We start from the raw sequence: 21820 nt of genomic DNA on the forward strand, positions 1-21820 counted from the left end.
AGCAGATGCCTATGTCGTGACACCGCCTGGCATTGAAAGGGCTCTGGCATGAGAGGGCTGAGACAGGAGTGTGAGCCACAGGTTCAAACATAACCCTCTCCACATTCATGATCTGAGTCACAGGCATGCAACTGGTAAGAGCTCTGACACCTCCTTCCCCAGCACCGCCCAGCCCAGCCCTTGCCCCAGCCCCACCCTGAGAGAGCATCTCTAGCTCCTTGCCCTGAAGTGCCTCTGAGCTGGGCGTGGAACGGGGACAGAGATAAGCCTGAGCTGAGGGCTCCCCTGGTGGCGCAGTGGTTGAGAATCTGCCTGCCAATGCAGGGGACATGGCTTCGAGCCCTGGTCTGGGAAGATCCCACATGCCGCAGAGCAGCTGGGCCCGTGAGCCACAACTACTGAGCCTGCGCGTCTGGAGCCTGTGCTCCGCAACAAGAGAGGCCGCGATAGTGAGAGGTCCGCGCACCGCGATGAAGAGTGGCTCCCGCTCGCCGCAACTAGAGAAAGCCCTTGCACAGAAACGAAGACCCAACACAGCCATAAATAAATAAAATTAAAAAAAAAAAGACTGAGCTGAAAGTGGACATGATGACAGCATCCCAGAGAGTCACAGAAAAGCCGGGAGACACCAGGACAAAGGGACCACCTGGCTTAAGAGTGCGACCATGAGAGAGCGTCCTTCCATTCTCTGCCTCTGAGCATCAAACCGCCCACAGCCTGGGGCTCCCATAACCTATTTTGCTCCTCGTTCAGTGCCCGTGGCAGCCACATCCCCGCAGCAAGAAAGCTGGACTGCTCCTTAGAGAAGTAGAATAGATTTAATCTGTAACTCAGAAGTGTCTAGATTAGCAGCAGTTATGGACACCGAGAGCCTGGGAGGAAGCTGCCCCCTGAAGGCATCCCGAGGGGCAGAGATGCACCCTCAGTTCACAGAGGTGTCGGGTGGGATGTTAGCTTTGCGCTCAGCTTCAGTGCAGTACTTCTCAGGAAGGCCGGTGGCTCTGCAGGGGAAACACAGGTGTAAGGGGGAGTAAAGGGTGTAATGGGTAGGGATAGAGGAGGAGACCAAAGAGGAGGCAGCAGAAGCAGGCTCTGGGTGGCGTTTACAGAACCTAGGGACCTGTACCCCAACCCTGGTCCCCCAATCCATCCCCCAAACACATCCCTGTCGAGGTTCCAGCATCCTGCCGAGGAGTTCCCAGAGAGCCAGGAAGACCCCATCCCAGAACTTTCTCCAGGAGCCCCCTTCAGAGGGCAACAGCCCATGTGGGCCTGGAGTCAGGAGGGAGGCCCTCCCCGCACCCCTGTCACCATCCCTTCATTCCCCTGATCCCACACTTTCCAGCCCACCTCCCTGGGGAAGAGGAGAGGAGCTGGGCAGGAAGGGATTTGGGCACACCTCAGCTCCTCTATCTTTTTCTTCTTGATGTCTTCAATGCGCTCACGCCGCTTCCGGGTCTCCTCTTTGAGGCGCCGGCCCTCCTCGAAGGTGGCGATCCGGTCCTGCACCTGCTTCTGCTGGCTCTCCCGCACCTGGCGCCGGAGCTCATTGGCATACTGTAAGCGCCCCATGGCCTTTTTCTCCTCCTCCAGCTGCTCCTTCTCAATCTGCTCTCTCTGAGCCCTAGAGGAGGGACACGGTCGAATGGGCTGGGCTGAGCTGTCCCAGCCCAGGGAAGTCTCTGGGGGAGTTGCTGGGTAGCCTCCTCCAGTGGACACGCTGCAGAGACCAAGGCCCTCCACACTCAGGCCCTCCTCTTCTGTGGCTCCGAGATCAGCCCCAAAGGCTGATCCCAGCCAGGCCCGGGTTCATGGCATATGACTCGATGCCATGGGCATGTTTAGAAGGGCCCAGTGCTTGGGCCCAGAGCTAAGGCTCTGCTGTCACTGTTTTGAAATTCTTAATTGTTGAACAAAGGGCTCCACATTCTCGTTTTTCACTGAGCCCTGCAAATTTTGTAGCTGGCCCTACACCCAGGATGTCACCCACTGGAAGCTATTGTTCCTACTCTTCTCTCTTATAACAATGCCTAACTCCTCTCCAGCTTGTTCTGAGATAGCTTTCTTTCTCTCTCTCTCTTCCTTCCTTTCCACTAACAATAATAATGACATTAACAAAACAACAAAGAGGATGTTTAGGAAGTTCAAAGAAGTTGTAAAGTCTGCAATGCTGGCTCTTCTTAGTTGCTGGAAGAAGAAGGAACTTAGCCTGTTATCCCTGATTTCTCTTACTGCTCCAAGTCTCCAACTCTCAGGAGCCTCTGCTGCAAGAAAACTTCACGAACGCTGACATCAGAAGGAAAACGGCTAATGTAGACCAGATGTTCCAAGAAAAAAAACTCAAATGAAATGTATTCACATCTCAGAGGAAATACAGTCATAGGCCATCCTGAGCTAACTCCTTTTTTCTTTCTCAGTGTAATCAAAAACAAAAACTAAATGTAAAATCACCTTAGGCCAGGACCTCTCAGCTGGGGTCACTCATACCCCAACCAAAAGCACAACATCACAGACTCATTTCCTTCTAGCTATCTTCCAAGCTCCACCATGCATGGCATGTCCTCTCGGTGCTCAGCAACTCTTTTACACCATGTAGACACCTCTTAAAATTCTATACCTTCCAGGTTTATCAGAAGAAAACTGCTGACTTCCTTGCCCCTCTGTACTTATACACCAAATCCCCACTGCTCGGACACATCTGTGAAAGCAGAAAGATTCTCCTCCTTGCCTTGCCATTACTTTCCTATATAGAGAGCAGTTTTCTATTGTTTCACATTATGTGAAACAGGGTGGAAATGGGGAACCTGTATGTGTCAATAGAGAGCCCCTGGGGTGGCAGGCAATTGGAACTAAACAGGGAAGGGCCTGGTCATTTCACAGGGCTGGGGCACGGATCCTGGAGGCTGGCTGCATTACAATCATCTTGGGGCTTTCAAAACTACTGATGCCTGGGCCTCACCCCAGACCAGTTAAATAAGAATCTATGGAGTTGGCTCCTGGGCACCAGTACTCTTTGAAAGCTGCCAGGCATTTATAAGAACCATTGGGTAGGGAAGGTCAGCTATTTCTGCTTAGTCAACAGGCTGACAGTTAAAGGCATCCCTCTGTCCAGAAGCAGGAAGTCCATATATAGGCCATAGAGGAGGCCATGCTCTCGAAGTAGGAAAAGTTGGAATGCTGGCCATGGAAGAGACGCTCCTAGCACTTGGAGATGCACATCATGGTGGTCACATGGCCCTGGAGACCCTAGGTCCAGATGCTAACCTAGAAAAAGATGAAATTTAACTTAAAGCTAGGGAGGGCAACATCGTTCTCAATGGTGAAAAACTGAAAGCATTTCCTCTAAGATCAGAACAAGACAAGGATGTCCACTCTCACCACTATTATTCAACATAGTTTTGGAAGTCCTAGCCATGGCAATCAGAGAAGAAAAAGAAATAAAAGGAATTCAAATTGGAAAAGAAGAAGTAAAACTGTCACTGTTTGCAGATGACATGATACTATACATAGAGAATCCTAAAGATGCCACTAGAAAACTACTAGAGCTAATGAATGAATTTGGTAAAGTTGAAGGATACAAAATTAATGCACAGAAATCTCTTGCATTCCTATACACTAATGATGAAATATCTGAAAGAGAAATTAAGGAAATACTCCCATTTACTATTGCAACAAAAAGAATAAAATATCTAGGAATAAACCTACCTAAGGAGACAAAAGACCTGTATGCAGAAAACTATAAGACACTGATGAAAGAAATTAGAGATGATACAGACAGATGGAGAGATATACCATGTTCTTGGATTGGAAGAATCAATATTGTGAAAATGACTATACTACCCAAAGCAATCTACAGATTCAATGCAATCCCTATCAAATTACCAATGGCATTTTTTACAGAACTAGAACAAAAAATCTTAAAATTTGTATGGAGACACAAAAGACCCCGAATAGCAAAAGTGGTCTTGAGGGAAAAAAACAGAGCTGGAGGAATCAGACTCCCTGACTTCAGACTATACTACAAAGCTACAGTAATCAAGACAATATGGTACTGGCACAGAAACAGAAATATAGATCAATGGAACAGGATGGAAAGCCCATCCTGCGCACCTATGGTCAACTAATCTATGACAAAGGAGGCAAGGATATACAATGGAGAAAAGACAGTCTCTTCAATAATTGGTGCTGGGAAAACTGGACAGCTACATGGAAAAGAATGAAATTAGAACACTCCCTAACACCATACACAAAAATAAACTCAAAATGGATTAGAGACCTAAATGTAAGACTGGACACTATCAAACTCTTAGAGGAAAACATAGGAAGAACACTCTTTGACATAAATTGCAGCAAGATCTTTTTTGATCCACCTCCTAAAGTAATGGAAATAAAAACAAAAATAAACAAATGGGACCTAGTGAAACTTAAAAGTTTTTGTACAGCAAAGGAAACTACAAACAAGACGAAAAGATAACCCTCAGAATGGGAGAAAATATTTGCAAACAAATCAACGGACAAAGGATTAGTCTCCAAAATATATAAAGAGCTCATGCAGCTCAATATTAAAAAAAAAAAAACCCAATCCAAAAATGGGCAGACCTAAACAGACATTTCTCCAAAGAAGACATACAGATGGCCAAGAGGCACATGAAAAGCTGCTCAACATCACTAATTATTAGAGAAATGCAAATCAAAACTACAGTGAGGTATCACCTCACACCAGTTAGAATGGGCATCATCAGAAAATCTACAAACAATAAATGCTGGAGAGGATGTGGAGAAAAGGGAACCCTCTTGCACTGTTGGTGGGAATGTAAATTGATACAGCCACTATGGAGAACAGTATGAATGTTCCTTAAAAAACTAAGAATAGAATTACCATATGACCCAGCAATCCCACTACTGGGTATATACCCAGAGAAAACCATAATTCAAAAAGACACATGCACCCCAATGTTCATTGCAGCACTATTTACAATAGCCAGGACATGGAAGCAACCTAAATGCCCAGCAACAGATGAATGGATAATGAAGATGTGGTACATATATACAATGGAATATAACTCAGCCATGAAAAAGAACAAACTTGGGTCATTTGTAGAGACGTGGATAGATCTAGAGACTGTCATACAGAGTGAAGTAAGTCAGAAAGAGAAAAACAAATATTGTATATTAATGCATATATGTGGAACCTAGAAAAATGGTACAGATGAACTGATTTGCAGGGCAGAAATTGAGACACAGATGTAGAGAACAAACGTATGGACACCAAGGGGGGAAAGTGGCAGAGGGGAGGGGTGGTGGTGTGATGAATAGGGAGATTGGGATTGACATATATACACTAATATGTATAAAATGGATAACTAATAAGAACCTGCTGTATAAAAAAATAATTTAAATAAAATTCAAAAAAATAATGAAAGATGGGCTGCATCACTCAATCTCTACTTATCTGAGCAAAATTTCTGTAATTTTTGTAGCCCTCCACCCTAATTAAAATTTTGTTTGGTTTATTTCCTATTTTATTTTATTTTATTTTTTATTTTATTATTTTTTAATGGCTGCACTGAACAGCATGCATGATCTTAATTCCCCGACCAGGGATCAAAAATGGGCCTGGCAGTGAAAGTGCCGAGTCCTAACCACCGGACAGCCAGGGAATTCCCTGGTTTGTTCCCTTTAAAAAATTTTTTTGATGTTATAGAGTCTGGACCAGAGCAAGAAGAGAGTCTTTCCCAGTTAGGCCAGAACACTTAGAGCCAGTAGAACGTCCCAGGGGCCAGGTCTGGTGGTGGCAGATCTAACTGGTAGAAAGTAGAACTACTGAGACTGCTCACTGCTTTGGGGTAGGAGAAGGGAGACAGACAGTGAGAGGTGTGAACACTTAACTTCCACTTATGTGTTGGAATTATAACTGAGCCAACAGAGAGAACAAAAATAAAAGGATAAAGAGCTGACAAGGCCAGAAAGATGGAGAAATATAGGTGAAGTCCATCCAAATACGAGTCTCTAACATCCTTCTTAGATGAACGGGCAAGAATGGTGTTTTATTCATCTCTAATATCTCCCATAGCATCCAACACAGAGCCTTGACTTTACATGCTTAGTACATATTTGTCAAAAGACCTCCCTAAAAGCCCTGCTCTGATGACTCGCAACCCTGAGTGTGTGAGTTCTTCTCTCCCTCTCTCTTCAACCTCCCCTGCTGCAGTTTCAGCCCAAAGTTGTCGAGGGACATGGAGGTGGGGAGGGCAAAAGGGAACAGATTTATACCTTTACTTACACTTTTAATGCTCCTGGGGAAATAATCCCTATAATCCCCAATTCCTTAATCACTTCCAGGTGCTATTTTCCAATTCTTTAATAAAATTCTTGGCTCAAGTGTCTTTGAAATATTTCAATTATCCATCTACTTAGAATGACCCCACCAACCTGGCCAAGGTGGGTGCACATCTGTCCGTGGACATGCCAGAAATTGCCTCTCCGCCCAGTACGGACCATCCCTGCCACAGTACCAGGAAGGGAAGCTGAGGTTCCCAGCTCCACCTACCGAAGAATCCTCTCGAACTCATCCCGGTCCCGTTGCACTTGAACGGCCAGAGTGTGCTCCTTGAAAGCCACCTGTTCTAGCCGACTTTTCCGCAGTTTGGCCTCAGTTTCCATCTTCTTCTGTGCGTTTTCCTTTTCCTTTCTGCGCCACTCTCTGTCGGCAACCTCCTGGTTGCGTTTGGCCCGCAAGGCATCCTGGGAAAGGAGGTGGGGGGGAACCACTGAGGATGCAAAATAACTTCAGGTCCCTTTAGGAAGACACCTACTTCGGACTCTGCCTCAGCTTGCTTTGAGAAGCCCCCCGAATTTCTCTAGCAGCAGGGTTATGCTAGGAAAGAATAAAGGGAATCCTGTCATAGAACTTTCAGGTCAGAAGATACCTTGAGGGGTCATCTTGTCCTTCTCCCACCCCCAGCTCATCCCAGTTCTTTCCCTATACCTGAAACACCTCCCGGCTGTCCTGCGATTGCTTCTAATTTTAATAACTGCTAATGATGGAGATGGCACAGTTTCCTCTGGTGACACATTTCAATGGTTAGTTGAGGTTGAAAGTTTTTTATGTGGCAGCCAAAATCTTTCTCTTGGACCTTAAGCACGTAATACACTTCTCGATCCTTGCTGCCATGGGCTTGGAAGGAGGCCCATCCCTCTGTCCTCCAGCTACTGAAGTCGAGATAACTTGCATCCTCTCTTCTATACCCTCACCCTTGAGACCATTCTACAGGCTGTCAAAGGAATAGTTAAGGGGATGGGAGAGGCCGAGAGAGGCTGAGACTGAATAGGTACCTGCTCTGCCTGGTAATCTTGGGCCTTCTCTTGCATTGCCCTCAGGCGGGCGATCTCCTTCTCTTTCTCCCTCCGGATTCTCTCCTGCTCAGCCTCAAACTCTGCTTCTCGAGCCTGCCAGGAAGAAAAGGCCTCACAGAATGGCTCCCATTGCCCCAGCCTTGCAGAGAGAAACTGAGCCCCTTGTCTATTCAATATTCCCCCTACCCTTTCCTGACTCCTTTTAAGGTAGGGCAAAATGACTAGCAATGCATTGACATGAAACTAATCAGCATTTATAAGATGCTTCGTTGCTTACAAAATGCCTTCTCCTGTAATATCCCAGATGGTCCTCACAACATCTCATTAGATTGATATTATAAAGAAACTGATGTTCATAGAATTCAAGGGTCCTGTCCAAGATGGCACAGCTAGTAAACTACCAAATGGATTCAAATGCAGGTGAGCCCAGCCTTCATGCTCTGTCTGCTACTTCACAATTTCCAAGTTGCAAGGCTGCTGGGCCAAGTTTCTAGAAATAACAACTGTGGCTTCCTGCCTGTCTTGTAAAGTACAGGAGGTGGACGTTGTCTCATTAGTCCTTGGGCAAATGGCCAACCGTGCGATGTGCGGTCCCCCAGTGGTTAGCAGACACCTAAGGAATGAACTATCAAAATTAGCTCCCTTTGCCACTTCTCTGAAAGAGCAGACATATCCTTAAAAGCTTTCCATACACAGCTTCCCAACTACCATTCTTGGGTAGTCATAAGACTAATGGCTTAGGTTGGGTGGAAATGTGATCATCCCGCAAAGAACGTTCCTTAGCCTTGTTCCACCTTTCCAGATTTCTGTGCACCCAATGGGTTGCCAGCTTGTGAGCTGTGCACAGCTGGCTGTATGTCAAGCTGGTCTCTCTGCTCCACGTTGCCCTAGATGGCAGGGCAGGGAACTCTGGAGGCTTCCACCACCAATCTCTGCCTTTAGCTCTAAAGCGGCAGCCCCGGCTGTAAGAGCAGAGACCACTGTGAGGTCAGGGAAGGGCTTGTGATACACTTGGATACTTATGGTGGGCTGTGGGCATGCCCAAGTGCCCGATCCCTTTGCCAGTTTCCTGCCTCTCCCAGCTCCTCCTGCCAATGACATTTTCATGTATGAAGACAAGACATATTCCTCTCCTGCTCAGAAATCAATGGCAATTCCTCATCATTCCACACTTCCAGTTCTGCTCAAGGTCCAAGACATTCCCAACAACTGCTCTCAGCTCTCCATCATCTTGCTACCTCATTTCCCATCACAACCACCAGAGACTCTCTGCTGCAGCCAGTGAAACTGTTCACCAATTCCTACATGTGATTGGCTTATTATCACCACCTTCACTCATTCAGGGAAACAGTTGCTGAGTTCCATACGTTGTACATAGCATTACTCTAGGTACATTCAGCCTGTCTGATACTGAACACACACTGAAGCACTCAGGATCTTTTCAATCAGTCAATGACTAGGTTCACAAGGTTGTTGTAACGACTAGATAAGACAACACACAAAGCCCTTAGCACAGAGCCTGTGTACAGACTAAGTGCTTGATTAATGGTAGTTGTGTGATCGTTATTATGCTGGAACCCCCATGTTCCCAGTCTCACGTTCTCACTCTGTTGCCTGCATATCCCTGGCATCCAGTAAGGAAGCCAAAGCCAATAAATGAGCTTTGCTGAGCTTCATTTTCTATCGTTTGCATTTGGAGTATAGAGGTATATCAAATATGCCTTTTCCAATTGCACCCACACCCTCCACCTGCCCATAATTAAGAATCCCTACCATAGAGAAGTATGGTATCATCATGGAACCTCAAAGCTAGCAGGGAAGGCAGGACTCACACATGAGGAATTGAATAACTTTCCTGCCACCTCAAGTCTTTCCTTCTCTTCTTATAGAAATCCATGTTCACTCCATCTAAACCATGCCTAAAAGCTTTCTCTTGCCCTCCATTCCTCACAGACCCCAATCATGCCATTACTCATTCTTGCCCCAGAATGAGTCCGCACATTCATGAGCTGCATCTCCCTATAACTGTTCGAGGGTATTGCTCCCTGTTCCATGGTGCATTTGTTCTTATAAGTACTACAGGGGGTGGTGGTTGAAGGCTCTATTTTCTGAGCTTAGCATCCAGTATAGGATGGTTGCCCAATATAGGAATTTTCACAAGAAATTTATGGGGTAGCTGACTCATGATTGATTACTGAAGATATAATTATCCAGGTCATGAGGAATCCACGAAAACTTTACTTTCACCAATAGTTTTAATTTTCTTCCCTGCCTGCACCTGACCCTCACCCCAACTTCTAATCAAAGGTGTTAACAAGGACAATAACACCCTAATTGGGGTGTCCTTTCCAGGCTACTCTCTGGTAATGAACAAGGGGACTGGCCAAGTGGAAGAGAAAAAGAAGCCAGGCCCTTGAACTAAGGACATGAATTTTAGGATGATGACATAACTATCTTCTGTTGAGTGAGCTTAGTTCTCATGCCTGCATCTCCCTGAGACAGACACTGCATTCCTGCTCAGAAGTCCCAGGCATCAGTAAGCAGGTCCCTACCATCTTCTTCTTGGTAAATTCCATCACCATCTGGTCTGCCAGCTTCTCCTGAGCCAGCAGCTCTGCTTTCTGCCTCTGGTTTTCATCATTGATGCGTTTGATCTCAGCCTGCATCTTCAGCTTTTGCTGGTGTCTTCGTTCCAAGTCCTGCCACCGAAGGGAGAGAGTCTCAGAGTAGAAGGGGAAAGATCAAAAGATACTGGCCTATCAGGACAGAGAGACACAGATGGAGGCAGGGAGAGAAATGCACACTCTGAAGTCTAGCTCCAATTACTGCCCTTGATTAAAGCGGTTCTTTCAAGGGTCATCAATGACCTCTCCTAGCCAAATGGGCCTTTGCAGTCTTCATCCACCTTGACTTTGCGGCAGCCCCTGACACTGTTGATCTCTATGCACTCTCAGGAAGTGGAGGCTCTTAAAATTCTACTCAGTGTTTTCCCCATGTCAGGCAAAATCCTATCCTTTGTTCATTATGCTTTCCTCCTGCCTTCAATTTCCTTCCCCTATTCAAACCCAAACTTTTGGTCTCTGTTCAATAGTGATGATTAAAATAGATAAAATAGAGTATTGCACTAATTGAGTACTTTTTATTCATAAGACACTTTATATAACCTACGTCTAACACCGAAATGTGCCCCAAAAAACCCTGAAAGGTAGTCCTTGTTATCTTTCTTGTACAGGTGGAAAAACTGAGGCTCAGAGTTTAAGCGACTTGCCCAAGGGCCATACAGCTAATGAACTCCAGAGCCAGAATTTTGGAACCTGGTCTGTCTAAACTAAAGTTCCAGTCTTCTCTGGAGCTGTTACTTGATTGTCCCAAGTTTTAATTCTCTCTGCATTTCTGAATTCCCTTTGCACTTAAGATGTTACCACACCTCCTCGGACTTGATCATACGTTGCCGTGAGGATCCGTGAGGATCCCATTTGCTTCCAGCCAGAGGACAGGGACCATGTGTAACACTTCTTCTCTTTCCCAATACTGAGAGGGAAACAGCAAATACTCAATAATGAGGCAGGGAAGAGGGGGCCAAGGTGAGTGGCAAGTGAGAAAGAGAAAAAACCTCAGAGAGAAAAACAATGAGTGATGGACATCAGAGGCCCCATCACCCTGAGTGACAAGATCCCTTCTAAGGAATGAGCCTGAGCCTTTGAAAGCTCCCAGTGATCAGACCACTTCTGAGCACATCCTCAGGTCCCAATGTGGAGGGGCACTGGGACCTTGGGCAGTGGCCTCCCTACCGTCTCAAACTTGGAGTCCTTGCTTCAAACTCTCCTACCCATCAACTCACCCCACCTCCCACACTGCTCCCAGCTCCCTCCATTTCTTCAAAGACTAACCCCTACCTGGCCTCCCAGCTCCTCCTCAGCCCAGCTTCTGCCCTGACGCATCCCAGGCAACACTGCTGACCCTCCCCCAGCTTGGCTCACTGCCCAGTGCAGGGCTGTTTCCTCCAGGAAGCCTCCTGAACCAGACCAGCACAGTGCTGTGTGCCTCCCCCCAGGTCCACGTGGTGCCTGAGTCATGGCCGCCAGCATCCCCTCACTCTCCAAGCACCTGCCTCCTTGCTCACGCCACAGTTCCCCTCTTGACACTCCAACGCCCACACTCTTTTCTCCCCTTTCCCTTTCTTCCTTTCCTTCCTACCTTCTTCCCATCAGTTTTACGCATGCCATTGGTACCCCAGGCAGTATTTAATCCCACTGACCCTCAAAGCTAGAAAAGCTGCTGACTTCTGATCTATGACATACATATAATCATATATTTACTTACTTCTTTGCCTATTTATTTACTTTTTGGTTTGTTGTTTTTGTGGGTTCATTTCATTTCCAAGAAACCAAAGGACTTCCCCTGTTTCTCATCTTTGAAGCCATCGTAAAGCAACCCCAGATAAACTCCCTTCATTCTCTCCATCTTGCTAGCAAGGTGGGGAAAGCTGCCTTTGCATCACCCGGAGATGATGAAGTTCTAGGCTGGGGAGGCAGAGGTTTCTATCTCTGCCTAATGATACTTCCTGGAGACTTAGGGAGTGCCTAGGACAGGAAAAGGACAATGACGTAACACCAGAGTAATTGTGTTGACTCAGTGACACCTGGAACTTTCTCAATGAACCCACCAATGCCCATTCCCCACAATCAAGTTGGATTTTCCAGTCTCCTGCATATCTACCCCAGACCTGTCCTTCCTGGTCCTTTCCCTCTCTCTCCTGAGCCAGGAGCTTGGCCAGGTCTTGTCTGTCTTCATGGCCCTGTTGTTCCCCTTCTCAAGCAGTTCACAAGGCTGCCTGCCCCTCATCTTCCCTAACCATCTGGTGATCAGCCTCCCACCCCTCACACAGATCTTCATACTGCAAGTGCTCGAGAAGCCCTCATAATTATAAGGCCCCCCATGAGATCCTTCCGGGCCCCCTGTCGCTCCTCACCATCAAATTCACTGGGAGATGACAACTCAATCACCCCTAAACATGGGGAAGGAGGAGAACAATAAAAGAATATGTGTTCCACAAGTTAAATGGCACCATGAGGAAATAATCAGACAAATCAGAATGTGGGACATTCTTCAAGTCAAATGTCCTGGATGCTTCAAAATATCAGTGCTATAAAAATGAATGAATGAATGAATGAATGAATGAATGAGGGAACTCTTCTAGATCAAAATAGACTAAAAAGACTTAGTGAATGCCATGTATGAACCTTGATTGAATCCTGGTTTGGATGAAAGAAAATAACTGAAAATATATTTTTGTAACAACTGAGTAAATTTGAGCATAGAGTAAATATTAAACGATATTATAGAATCATTGGATTCTAATTTTGTTGATAATGGTATTGTTGACTTGTAAGCGACTGTCCTTCTTCAGAGATACAGGTTGAAGCATATAGCAGCAAAGTGTCAAGATGTTGGCAACTTACTTTCAAAGAGTTTAACAATATCAAAATATTTATATACATCTAAAAGAGACAAACAACTCGGGCAGATTAACAACCACTAAATCTAGGTGAAGCATTGATGGGGGTGGTACAGTTCTTTCAACTTGTCTGTGTGTATAAAATTTTTTAAAAGTAAAAGATTGAGGGGAAAAAAGAATAAATGCACCAAATGCTTGCCATGTACCTCACTGTGCCAGGGGCCTTTGTATATTGCAACAGATCAGGTAAGGCCAATAGAAGAAGATTTGTTTAAGTCTACCTGGTCTGAACAGGTGTGTCTTCATTTCTTTTGCAATGGCCATGCTTACTAATTTCATTTAGGCTAACAGGAAAAAAGGGTTTGGCTCCTCAACACAATTAATGACACTGGGAGGCAATGTACTTTGGATGAGGCAACAGCAGGGAGTCTGGAACTAAGACACTGCTACTCTTCACCTACAAAGTCTATAATATCCCTAGATAATTGAGGGAAGACAATAAAACACCCCTATGTTTATTTGTGCAAAGCATGTAGCCATATCTTTCCTTCACGTGTCCATTCACACAGATGTGTCAGTCCTGGACCCCAAGTCCCAGTAAGACAGGGACGGTATCCAAATCACTGCTCCTCCCCCAGCATGACTCCACAGCCCAACAAATGTTTCATCTGGCAATAAAAAGTTGATGGTGACGATGATGTGAAATGAGCATGTGCCTGACGGAACATCAGCCCACAAGCTCAAACCCCACAGTCCTGGAGGGCTTTTTCGCTGTTGCTGGTGGAGCTTGGCATTATGTGTGCGGCCCTGTTACCCTTAGATCCTCCTCCTGGAGCTGTTCCCTATACGCCAGCATCTGCTCCTTCTCCTGCTCCCGCTGTTCGGCAAGCAGCGATCGCTCCTCCTGGTTCTTTTCCATCTGTTCCACTATGTGCCGTCTTCCTCTGGGAAGAAACAGTGCCACGGTGTCTTAGAAACCAAGGGTCTGTGTCTCTCTGTTCTAACCTCCACCCAAATAACCCCCAAGATGGGAGGCATCGTAGGAACAGTGTGACAAGTGCCCCCTAAACATGGCTATGCTTCATGAACCCAGACCAAACTCCTTCCCCAGAGGGTCCTGGCAGGTTGGTCCTCTCCCTTCTGAACTCCTGGTTCTGGGGCTCACTCTTCTTTTTTTTTTTTTTTTTAAATTGGATGCGGTCCACTTTATTGATTTTTTTTCTTTCATAGATTGTACTTTTCTCTTGTTGCAGAGCATGGGCTCTAGGCACGAGGGCTTCAGTAGTTGTGGCTCGCGGGCTCAGTAGTTGTGGCTCACGGGCTCTAGAGCACAGGCTCAGTAGTTGTGGCACACAGGCTTAGTTGCTCCGCGGCATGTGGGATCTTCCCGGACCAGGGCTCGAACCCGCGTCCCCTGCATTGGCAAGCGGATTCTTAACCACTGCGCCACCAGGGAAGACCCTCACCCTTCTTGATATTCCCTCACTTCATTTGTTTGCCCAAGAGGCACCCACATCATAACACACCTTCTCCCTTTCAGTGTGTAAGAGCTTCTGAAATCCTACCACCTCCCAAGCCTTCCCAGAGTAATCAGAGGGAGTGACCTTCTCAAGCTGGCTTCACAGAGCTTCCCAGAGTTAAAAAGCCCATGACTTCTGTCTCTGGTGCATCTGCTATCACCCAATGTATCTCGTCTTCCCACTCCACCTCCCATGCCTAGTTTGCTAACTGTCCTTCTTATACCCAATCGTATATTTTAAGACCATCAGCTGCTGGTGGACAGGGCTGAGTCTGAGGAAGTCTCTCCACTCAGCAGTGCCCTGGCTCAACAATGGAAAGCAGAGAAACCAGATTCCACAATCAGTGTTGCCAGTGACTCCCTATGTGTTATTTGGATGTCAATAAATTTGGAAGCATCCAGATACCGTGATATATGAGTAAAGGCTGAGAGAGTGGGAGAAGACACAGATTAGGATAAGAATCTACGGGAAGGAATACGAGATTGGCATTCAGATAGAGCTCTTGAATGGCTTCATGACTCCAGATGAAATACACTAGAGCAATGAGTAAGAGTTATATGGAAGCAGGTTTAGACTCAATATAAGGATCAGGTCAAATCATTAGAGCTGCTGATAAGGCAGGGATTTTCCTTTCATTGGAACTGTTTATGCAAAAAATGAAGAGCCACTTGGCCATGAAATAAACTTTTATTGGGAGCCTGCTATAGTGGACCAGGTACCTACTAGAAGTACAAAGATGAATGGTACATGAGAACAGAATACAGATGGGGAGAAAGAACTGCCACTCAGTGTGGTGCAATGACTATTTTTTTTACAAGGACTATTTATAGAGGTAATTCTTGAATTATATGTTTGGCGTTCTAAATCCAGGATACTATAATTTACCTGCGTTGGGACTTGTCCTTTCCTGAAAAATGAAGGGGACTGAATTTATTCATTCTAACATATATTAAGCACCTACTACAGTCCAAGCACTCTGGTAGGCCCAGAAGCTACAGAAATGAATAAGACAGGGACCCTGTCCTCAGTGAGCATATAGCCTGGTGAGGGTCAGGGAGCCACAGTGAAAGGAGGGGTGTGCCAGAGTATAAACAGGGTGTGGCGGGACCCAGAGAAGGGAGCCCTAAAGCCTGCCAGGTGAAGTGAGGGAGGTTTCTCAGGGGAGGAGACAGCAAAGCTACATACTAAAGGAAGAGAGCACGTTTTTCGGGGGAAAAGGAAAGAGAAGGTTATTCAAAGGAGAGGGAACAACAAAAGTCATGAGCTTTTGTCAAGACCTGGCATGTTGGGGGAAATGAAGGAAAGCCTCATAGAATGGATGGCAGGAAAGGGTGCAAAATGAGGCTGAATTGGGGCCAGATTATGAAGCACCTGTTGTGATCTTGGAAATAAGCTTTAAGAAGTTCTGTGGTTCTCTGAATCACTCCATAAAGGTTTTGAGATAATAACAGAGGATGATAATGACCATTTCTCGCGTCTTCCCCCTTTGCAAGGCTATATGGACCTAAAGGCACATGGAAATGACTTAGAGAGGGAGGTGCCAAAGCCATCTCTTTACCGGATTCTCTCTTCCCGCCTCTTTCTGTGCAGCTCCTCCTGCCTCTGCACGGATTTCAGGCGCTCCACCTCCATCATCTGATCCAACCGCTTCTCCTCTGCATCCAGTTCTTTTTGGATCAGCTGCTTCTCCAGAATTTGGGCATCCCGGATGGCATGGCACTTAGCATTGAGGATGATCTGGGGAGTGGAAATGAAGTTGTGGTACTAGGCCTGGGAGTAAGGATGGGGTGGGGGGGGGGAAATGCATCACGGGGATGTGGAAGTTGGAGCGGGGAGAAATGGGAGTAGAATCCTATTGAGTGCGCTCACAAGCCCAGAAAAGCAATAGCGTCTTTCAGGGTATTGGATCTTAGTGTTTGGGGGGTCATGGATCACGCTTTGGGAATATGATGAAAGCTACGGGCTTTCTCCTCCATAAAATTCATTTGCATCTGTACACACAAAATTTCCATAAAACTTCAGAAGTTCATGGTCCCCCTTAGAGACCCATGAACCCCAAGTGAAGACCCCCTGTTCTACACTTCGGGGAAACAAACATTCTTGCAGAGGCCAAGCCACTAGATTTTTAAGCTAGAAGAGTCCAACATGACACATAAGGGAATGAAAAACCATGAGCCATCAATAAGAACTATGGAGTAAAAGCTTTGGAAAATAAAAGGAAGTAGAGAAGATTTACCTGAGAGACAGAAACTGTAGATGAAGGGGTTGGGGAGTCAGCATTTTTCATTTGGCCAGGAAGTGAACCACATGCAATTGAGTTACACAATAGAATTCCAAATGAGCCTCTGGTCTTTATGCTCTCAGCTAAGGGAAGCACTTTGAACACGACAAAAAGAACCCAATTGCCTGGGACCACCATACGTGGCCAGAATTGAACTAGCAGGACAAAGATACAAGTAACATCCTCACATGCCTTTATCAACCCACAGTTCGCAAAGCCTCTCCCATATATTAGCATATTTAATCCTGCCAATAATTCTGCTAAGTAGTTTCACCACCCTCATTTTACAAAGGAAGAAAGTGAGGCTCAGGGAGGGCAAGTGACTTGCTGAAGGTCACACAGCAGGCACGTGGGAAGTGCAGCTCTCCACCCCATTCCCCTGCCAAGGCCAGACCCTGACCTTTCACCCCTGCACCCTGTCTCCAGCTGGAGCCCATGCTGTCAGGTGTGTGAATAAGAGATAAGAGGAGGGAGGACTTCCTTGGCGGTCCAGTGGTTAAGACTCTGTGCTCCCACTGCAGGGGGCATGGATTCGATCCCTGGTCAGGGAACTAAGATCTCGCAAGCTGTGTGGCACGGCCAAAGGAAAAAAGAGAGAGAAAGAGAGATAAGAGGAGGGAGGGAGAATGGAGGGCTCACCTTTCTCATGTCCTTCAGCTCCTCCTCCTGCTCCATCCGCAGCTGGCTGGCTCTCTGAAGGAGGTCCTGGGCCTTCTCCTTGGCCACCTCCTCCAGATCGTTGAGCTTCTTGCTGTTCCTCCAAACCATTTCCTTCTGTTTCATGATCTTCTTGCGTGTGGTCACTGCATCCTATGGGAGCCACGTCGGGATTAGTGGGGGGGTTACTCCCTGTGTTCTGTGCCCTGGGCACTAGCCTGGCTGCCACGGTTGACCCCAGATGAGTTTCGCATCACCCCACCACACCACTGTCAGAGCCCAGGGGTTTCTCAGCCTGGCTTCTTCACCCTTCCCGCTGCCCTGCGGTTCCTCACACACACAATCTTAATGCTACAACATGTCCTCTTTAGCACGTTCACGCCCCATTTTAGGGTCCCCTAACTAGAGCTCCCAGTCTTGTGGGAAGCCAGCCTCTCCCCAGCCCTTCTCTACAACCCCCCTCTGCATAGATGGGGGACGGGGGTAGCTACCACAATGGCTTCCTTCTCCTTCTTGAAGGCCTGCTCCCTGGCCTTGAGTTCTTCTCTAGTCAGGACGTGGGATGCCCATTTGATCCGCTCAAACTCCTCAGGGCTCATGATAAGGGACTCCCTGGAGGGGTCCTTGGTGGGGATGCTGACACAAGGATTGAACCAAATTAGGGAGGGGAGGGGAGGGCAAGCTCTCAGCACCACACTGCAGGCTGCTCGGCTCTCCTCCCCGCCCCTCATCACTGCCCACCACCTGCAGGGACTCGGGCAAGGGCAGGAAAGACAGCCAACTGCGCAACGGGTCCACTGGGGAAAAGGGGTCCCAGGCAGGGGTGGAGTAGCGTCACGGGCTAAAAAAGGGACAGTTTAAGGACTTTTCCTAAAAGGTCCAGTTCATATGCTACGTTCCCTGCACCGCTGTGTATGACCCTCCCCCATGTATACATACATAGACCACCTCCTTCCCTCTGCTCTCCCTGCCAGTGTTGTGGGCAACTTCTGTTCCCCTTGCTGGATCACAAGCTCCTCCAGGATACAGACTCTGTCTTAACCCCACAGGCAACCCAGTGTCTGGCACAGTGCTGGGCACAGAGTGAGGATAAATAAAGCTATTGAATTGAACTTTTAAAATAGATGATTCCTGGGCTTCCCTGCTGGCGCAGTGGTTGAGAATCTGCCTGCCAATGCAGGGGACACGGGTTCGAGCCCTAGTCTGGGAAGATCCCACATGCCGCGGAGCAGCTAGGCCCGTGAGCCACAACTACTGAGCCTCCACGTCTGGAGCCTGTGCTCTGCAACGAGAGAGGCCGCCATAGTGAGAGGCCCGCGCACCGCGATGAAGAGTGACCCCCGCCTGCCACAACTAGAGAAAGCCCTCGCACAGAAACGAAGACCCAACACAGCCAAAAATAAAATAATTAATTAATTAATTAATTTTTTTTAAAAGAAATAGATGATTCCTCAAGGATGACATAAAAAGAGCAAGGGGATGCCAGACAAGGATGAAGCGGATGCCAGTGAGAAACAAAAACATCCCTGTGCATCCAGCCCAGAGAGAAGCTTTGAACCCTAAATATTAATTAAACTCTCTGATCAACAATAGTCAGAGACATGTCTATAGACCTTTCTAGCCGCCCAACACATTCAACAAACCAATAGATAATTATAATGATTACAAACAAATGACACACATTAAAGATGGAGCAGAGGCATTAAAGATGCCTCTGGGTGAGGCGATTTAACAGGTACGTGGCTAGGAGGCAGGAAGTTAAACTTCCTCCAATAAAACTGGTGCAGGGAAGGTGTCCAGGAGGTGGACGAATGAGGGAGTGGACTTGAGGCTTAGCCAAGATCTTGTGGTTCACTGGGTGGCGTGGCCCCAAACATCTGGGATCTGGAATAACAAAAAATGATCTAAATCTGAGACAGCATCTCACGCTACTCTCAGCAGCCCTGACAAGTCACCAGCAACTTCACCTCCAACGTGTTTTTTAGGACTGGACCAGTCCAAGAAGGAGACATTTCTTGGGCTCCAGGAGTATCTGCAGGGCTGCTACCACATCTGGCCATTTGATGCCCGAGCTGACCAGGAGTGCTCCTGGAGCTCTGTCCCAGCCATGCCTCCCCAGCTTGTGACACAGGCTGCATTTCCTGGGAATTCAAGTTTTTAGTGAGTGGAGCCAGAGTAGAAAGAACGGTTTGGAGAATGAAGCACTAGCACAAGAGCTAAACCACTGAGTGACAGTGTTGGCTCATTTCACACGGCTGAGCTGGGCCTAAACCCCACAGGAGAGGCCCAAGCAAGGGGACCGCTCCAGTCAGGAAGCCATGCTGAGCTAATCCCAAAAGAACCCAAGAGCCCTTGGCAATTTCCTCTTCTGGCCTCAGAGCCTGGGAAGAAGCCAAGGGGCCAATTAGGCATCTGGTCAGTTTCCCTTTGCTTCCTATTCTTGATGCAGCCAAAAGGAAGTGACTCATCTGGACATTTCCCTTTACCAGTGGGAAAGTGCACTAATGGGGGCTCAGAGAGGACCCCTAAGCACCTCCCCTCTACCAGCCCCATAGGACCCACGGCAGCCAGAAGAAAGGGAAGAGAAAGAGAATCAAGGACAATGGCAGTAATAGATACAAGGTGGGGAGAAACAAAAGAAACCAAAATGGAGAAAAAAGGAGAATCAAGAAACAAAAGGGGGGAATGAATAGGAAAGAGGTGGGGTCCGCAATGACAGAATGAGACCAGGTGGGTTTCCCCATCTCCCCGCAGAGGTCCTCAGCGGAAAGGCTCCGTGCGCTAGGTACTCACATGAGCTCCCGGACCATGTCCCGGGTGATGAGCTGGACGGTCTCTGGCTTGTGGTCCAAGCCCAGGGCAGTGAGAGTTTTCCGAATGGCATGTTTATCTCGGAGCAGCACGAGGGGGCTGTCGCTCTGGGTCAGAGGCTGTGGTGTCAGGAAGGACCGCTTAAAAGCTGGTCACCACACTTCCTGCTGGTCAGCCCTAACTTCAAGTGCAGCCTTCCCCTCTCCTGGGGCTTCTACCCCATCCAGCGGCAGGGGAGGCTGGCTGGGGCCCAGACTGCAGGACCACCAAGAGCAGCCAGGGCACTGAGAGAGAAGCAGGGTACTCTGCCCTTAACATGGCCAGATGTGCTCTGTAACAACCAACTCTTCTGAGAGCAAGGTTTCTTTATACCTTGTACAGATACTCCCAGAGCAATGGGGGCGCGGGGGGAGGGTTGCTAGCGTACGTCCATTCCTAACCTAAAACCATCAGGAATGAAAATTTGGGGTCTCTAGGTTCTCCTCCCTCCATGGTTTACGAAAGAAAAAATAATTAGCTCTCCTGACCACACTGTGGGTTTGAAGCATACAATTTGTTATGGACCCATCCAATCTATGAAATTTGTTATTTTTAATCCTTTCTAATGATTCATTTACTTTCATCCCCCAAAAAAGCCATATGGAGGAAGTTAGAAATAGCTAAATGGCCCTGGTGGAGACCTGCCCTTAAATCTAATGGGGTGAGGAAGTCAGTGAGTTAGAATTCAGCAAGGAGAATACAAATTAGATATATGAGGGTTTTTTTTAAAACGTTCTGACCATGAAGGAGTTACATAATAAGAAAATGAAATCACTTTTCAGGAAATTTTGAACACAGGAGAGAATTTCATTTGTCATGAACGCAGTATCTGTGGTCCTGAGTAGAGGCAGGGGCATGGCTTCGGTGGAGGTCCTTCCTGTCTGGAGAATCCCGCTTTGCACACCCGTCCCTGGAGTGCTGCTGCCACCTGGTGCCCATCTCTGCTTCCAAGTGGCACAACTCAGTCAGGTCACAGGCCACTTCTGCCCCCTACTGTCGGCTGGGAGACTTCCGGGACTCTCACCCAGCAAAAAGGCCAAAGAACAGGCCAGGAATAGGCATTACTTTGCCTGCACACTCTTGCAAGTCAGCAGGACTAAGTCTGGAGAACTCGGCCATTTCCAAATCTATCTTCACTTTAACTAGAAGACTCCCCATGGACTCAAAACAAATAAACGACACGTCTGTAAGTGAAATTGCATTGCTTTGATTCTTTCCCTTGTCAATAGGAAACTGTTGCAGAGTGGGCATCTTCTAAATGGATAAAGATACCCATCTGGAACACTCTGAAAAGTCCTTTTTTGTTCGCAATGAGGATAGTGAGGGGCAGGGGTAGACATCAACTCTCGTCTCCCCAGTCTGCCTGCAGCCAGAGCTATTCACACTAGTATTCACACCACCACTGATATCTTTCTTCTTTTTTGTTTTTCTCTGCTTCTTTTTCTTTTCTTTTTTTTCTTCCAGTTTTCTTGAGACATAGTTGACATACAGCACTGTATAAGTGTACAGCATAATGATTTGATTTACATCCATCATGAAGTGATAATCACAATAAGTTTAGGGAATACCCATCATCTCACACAGATGCAAAATTAAAGAAATAGAGAAAAACATTTTCCTTGTGCTGAGAACTCTTAGGATTTACTCTAACAACTTTCATAGATAACATACAGGCAGTGTCCCTTTCCTCTCTCAATC

General features: G+C 47.0%; 1 protein-coding gene across 1 annotated transcript; it reads right to left on the bottom strand.

Moving 5' to 3' along the window:
• Positions 1-855: 855 nt before the first annotated feature.
• On the bottom strand, positions 856-20097 carry CFAP45 (cilia and flagella associated protein 45). Its single transcript, XM_068541102.1, has 10 exons — positions 20066-20097; positions 17764-17908; positions 17255-17425; positions 15893-16071; positions 13629-13758; positions 9909-10055; positions 7336-7449; positions 6551-6744; positions 1400-1624; positions 856-1001 (listed from the first exon to the last, which is right to left on the bottom strand). The coding sequence occupies exons 1-10, from the start codon at positions 20080-20082 to the stop codon at positions 923-925; spliced, it is 1401 nt and encodes a 466-aa protein (XP_068397203.1). The 5' UTR covers positions 20083-20097; the 3' UTR covers positions 856-922.
• Between the last annotated feature and the right edge of the window lie 1723 nt (positions 20098-21820).

The sequence above is a fragment of the Eschrichtius robustus genome, chromosome 3, assembly GCF_028021215.1.
Source record: "Eschrichtius robustus isolate mEscRob2 chromosome 3, mEscRob2.pri, whole genome shotgun sequence".
Taxonomy (NCBI): Eukaryota; Metazoa; Chordata; class Mammalia; order Artiodactyla; family Eschrichtiidae; genus Eschrichtius; species Eschrichtius robustus.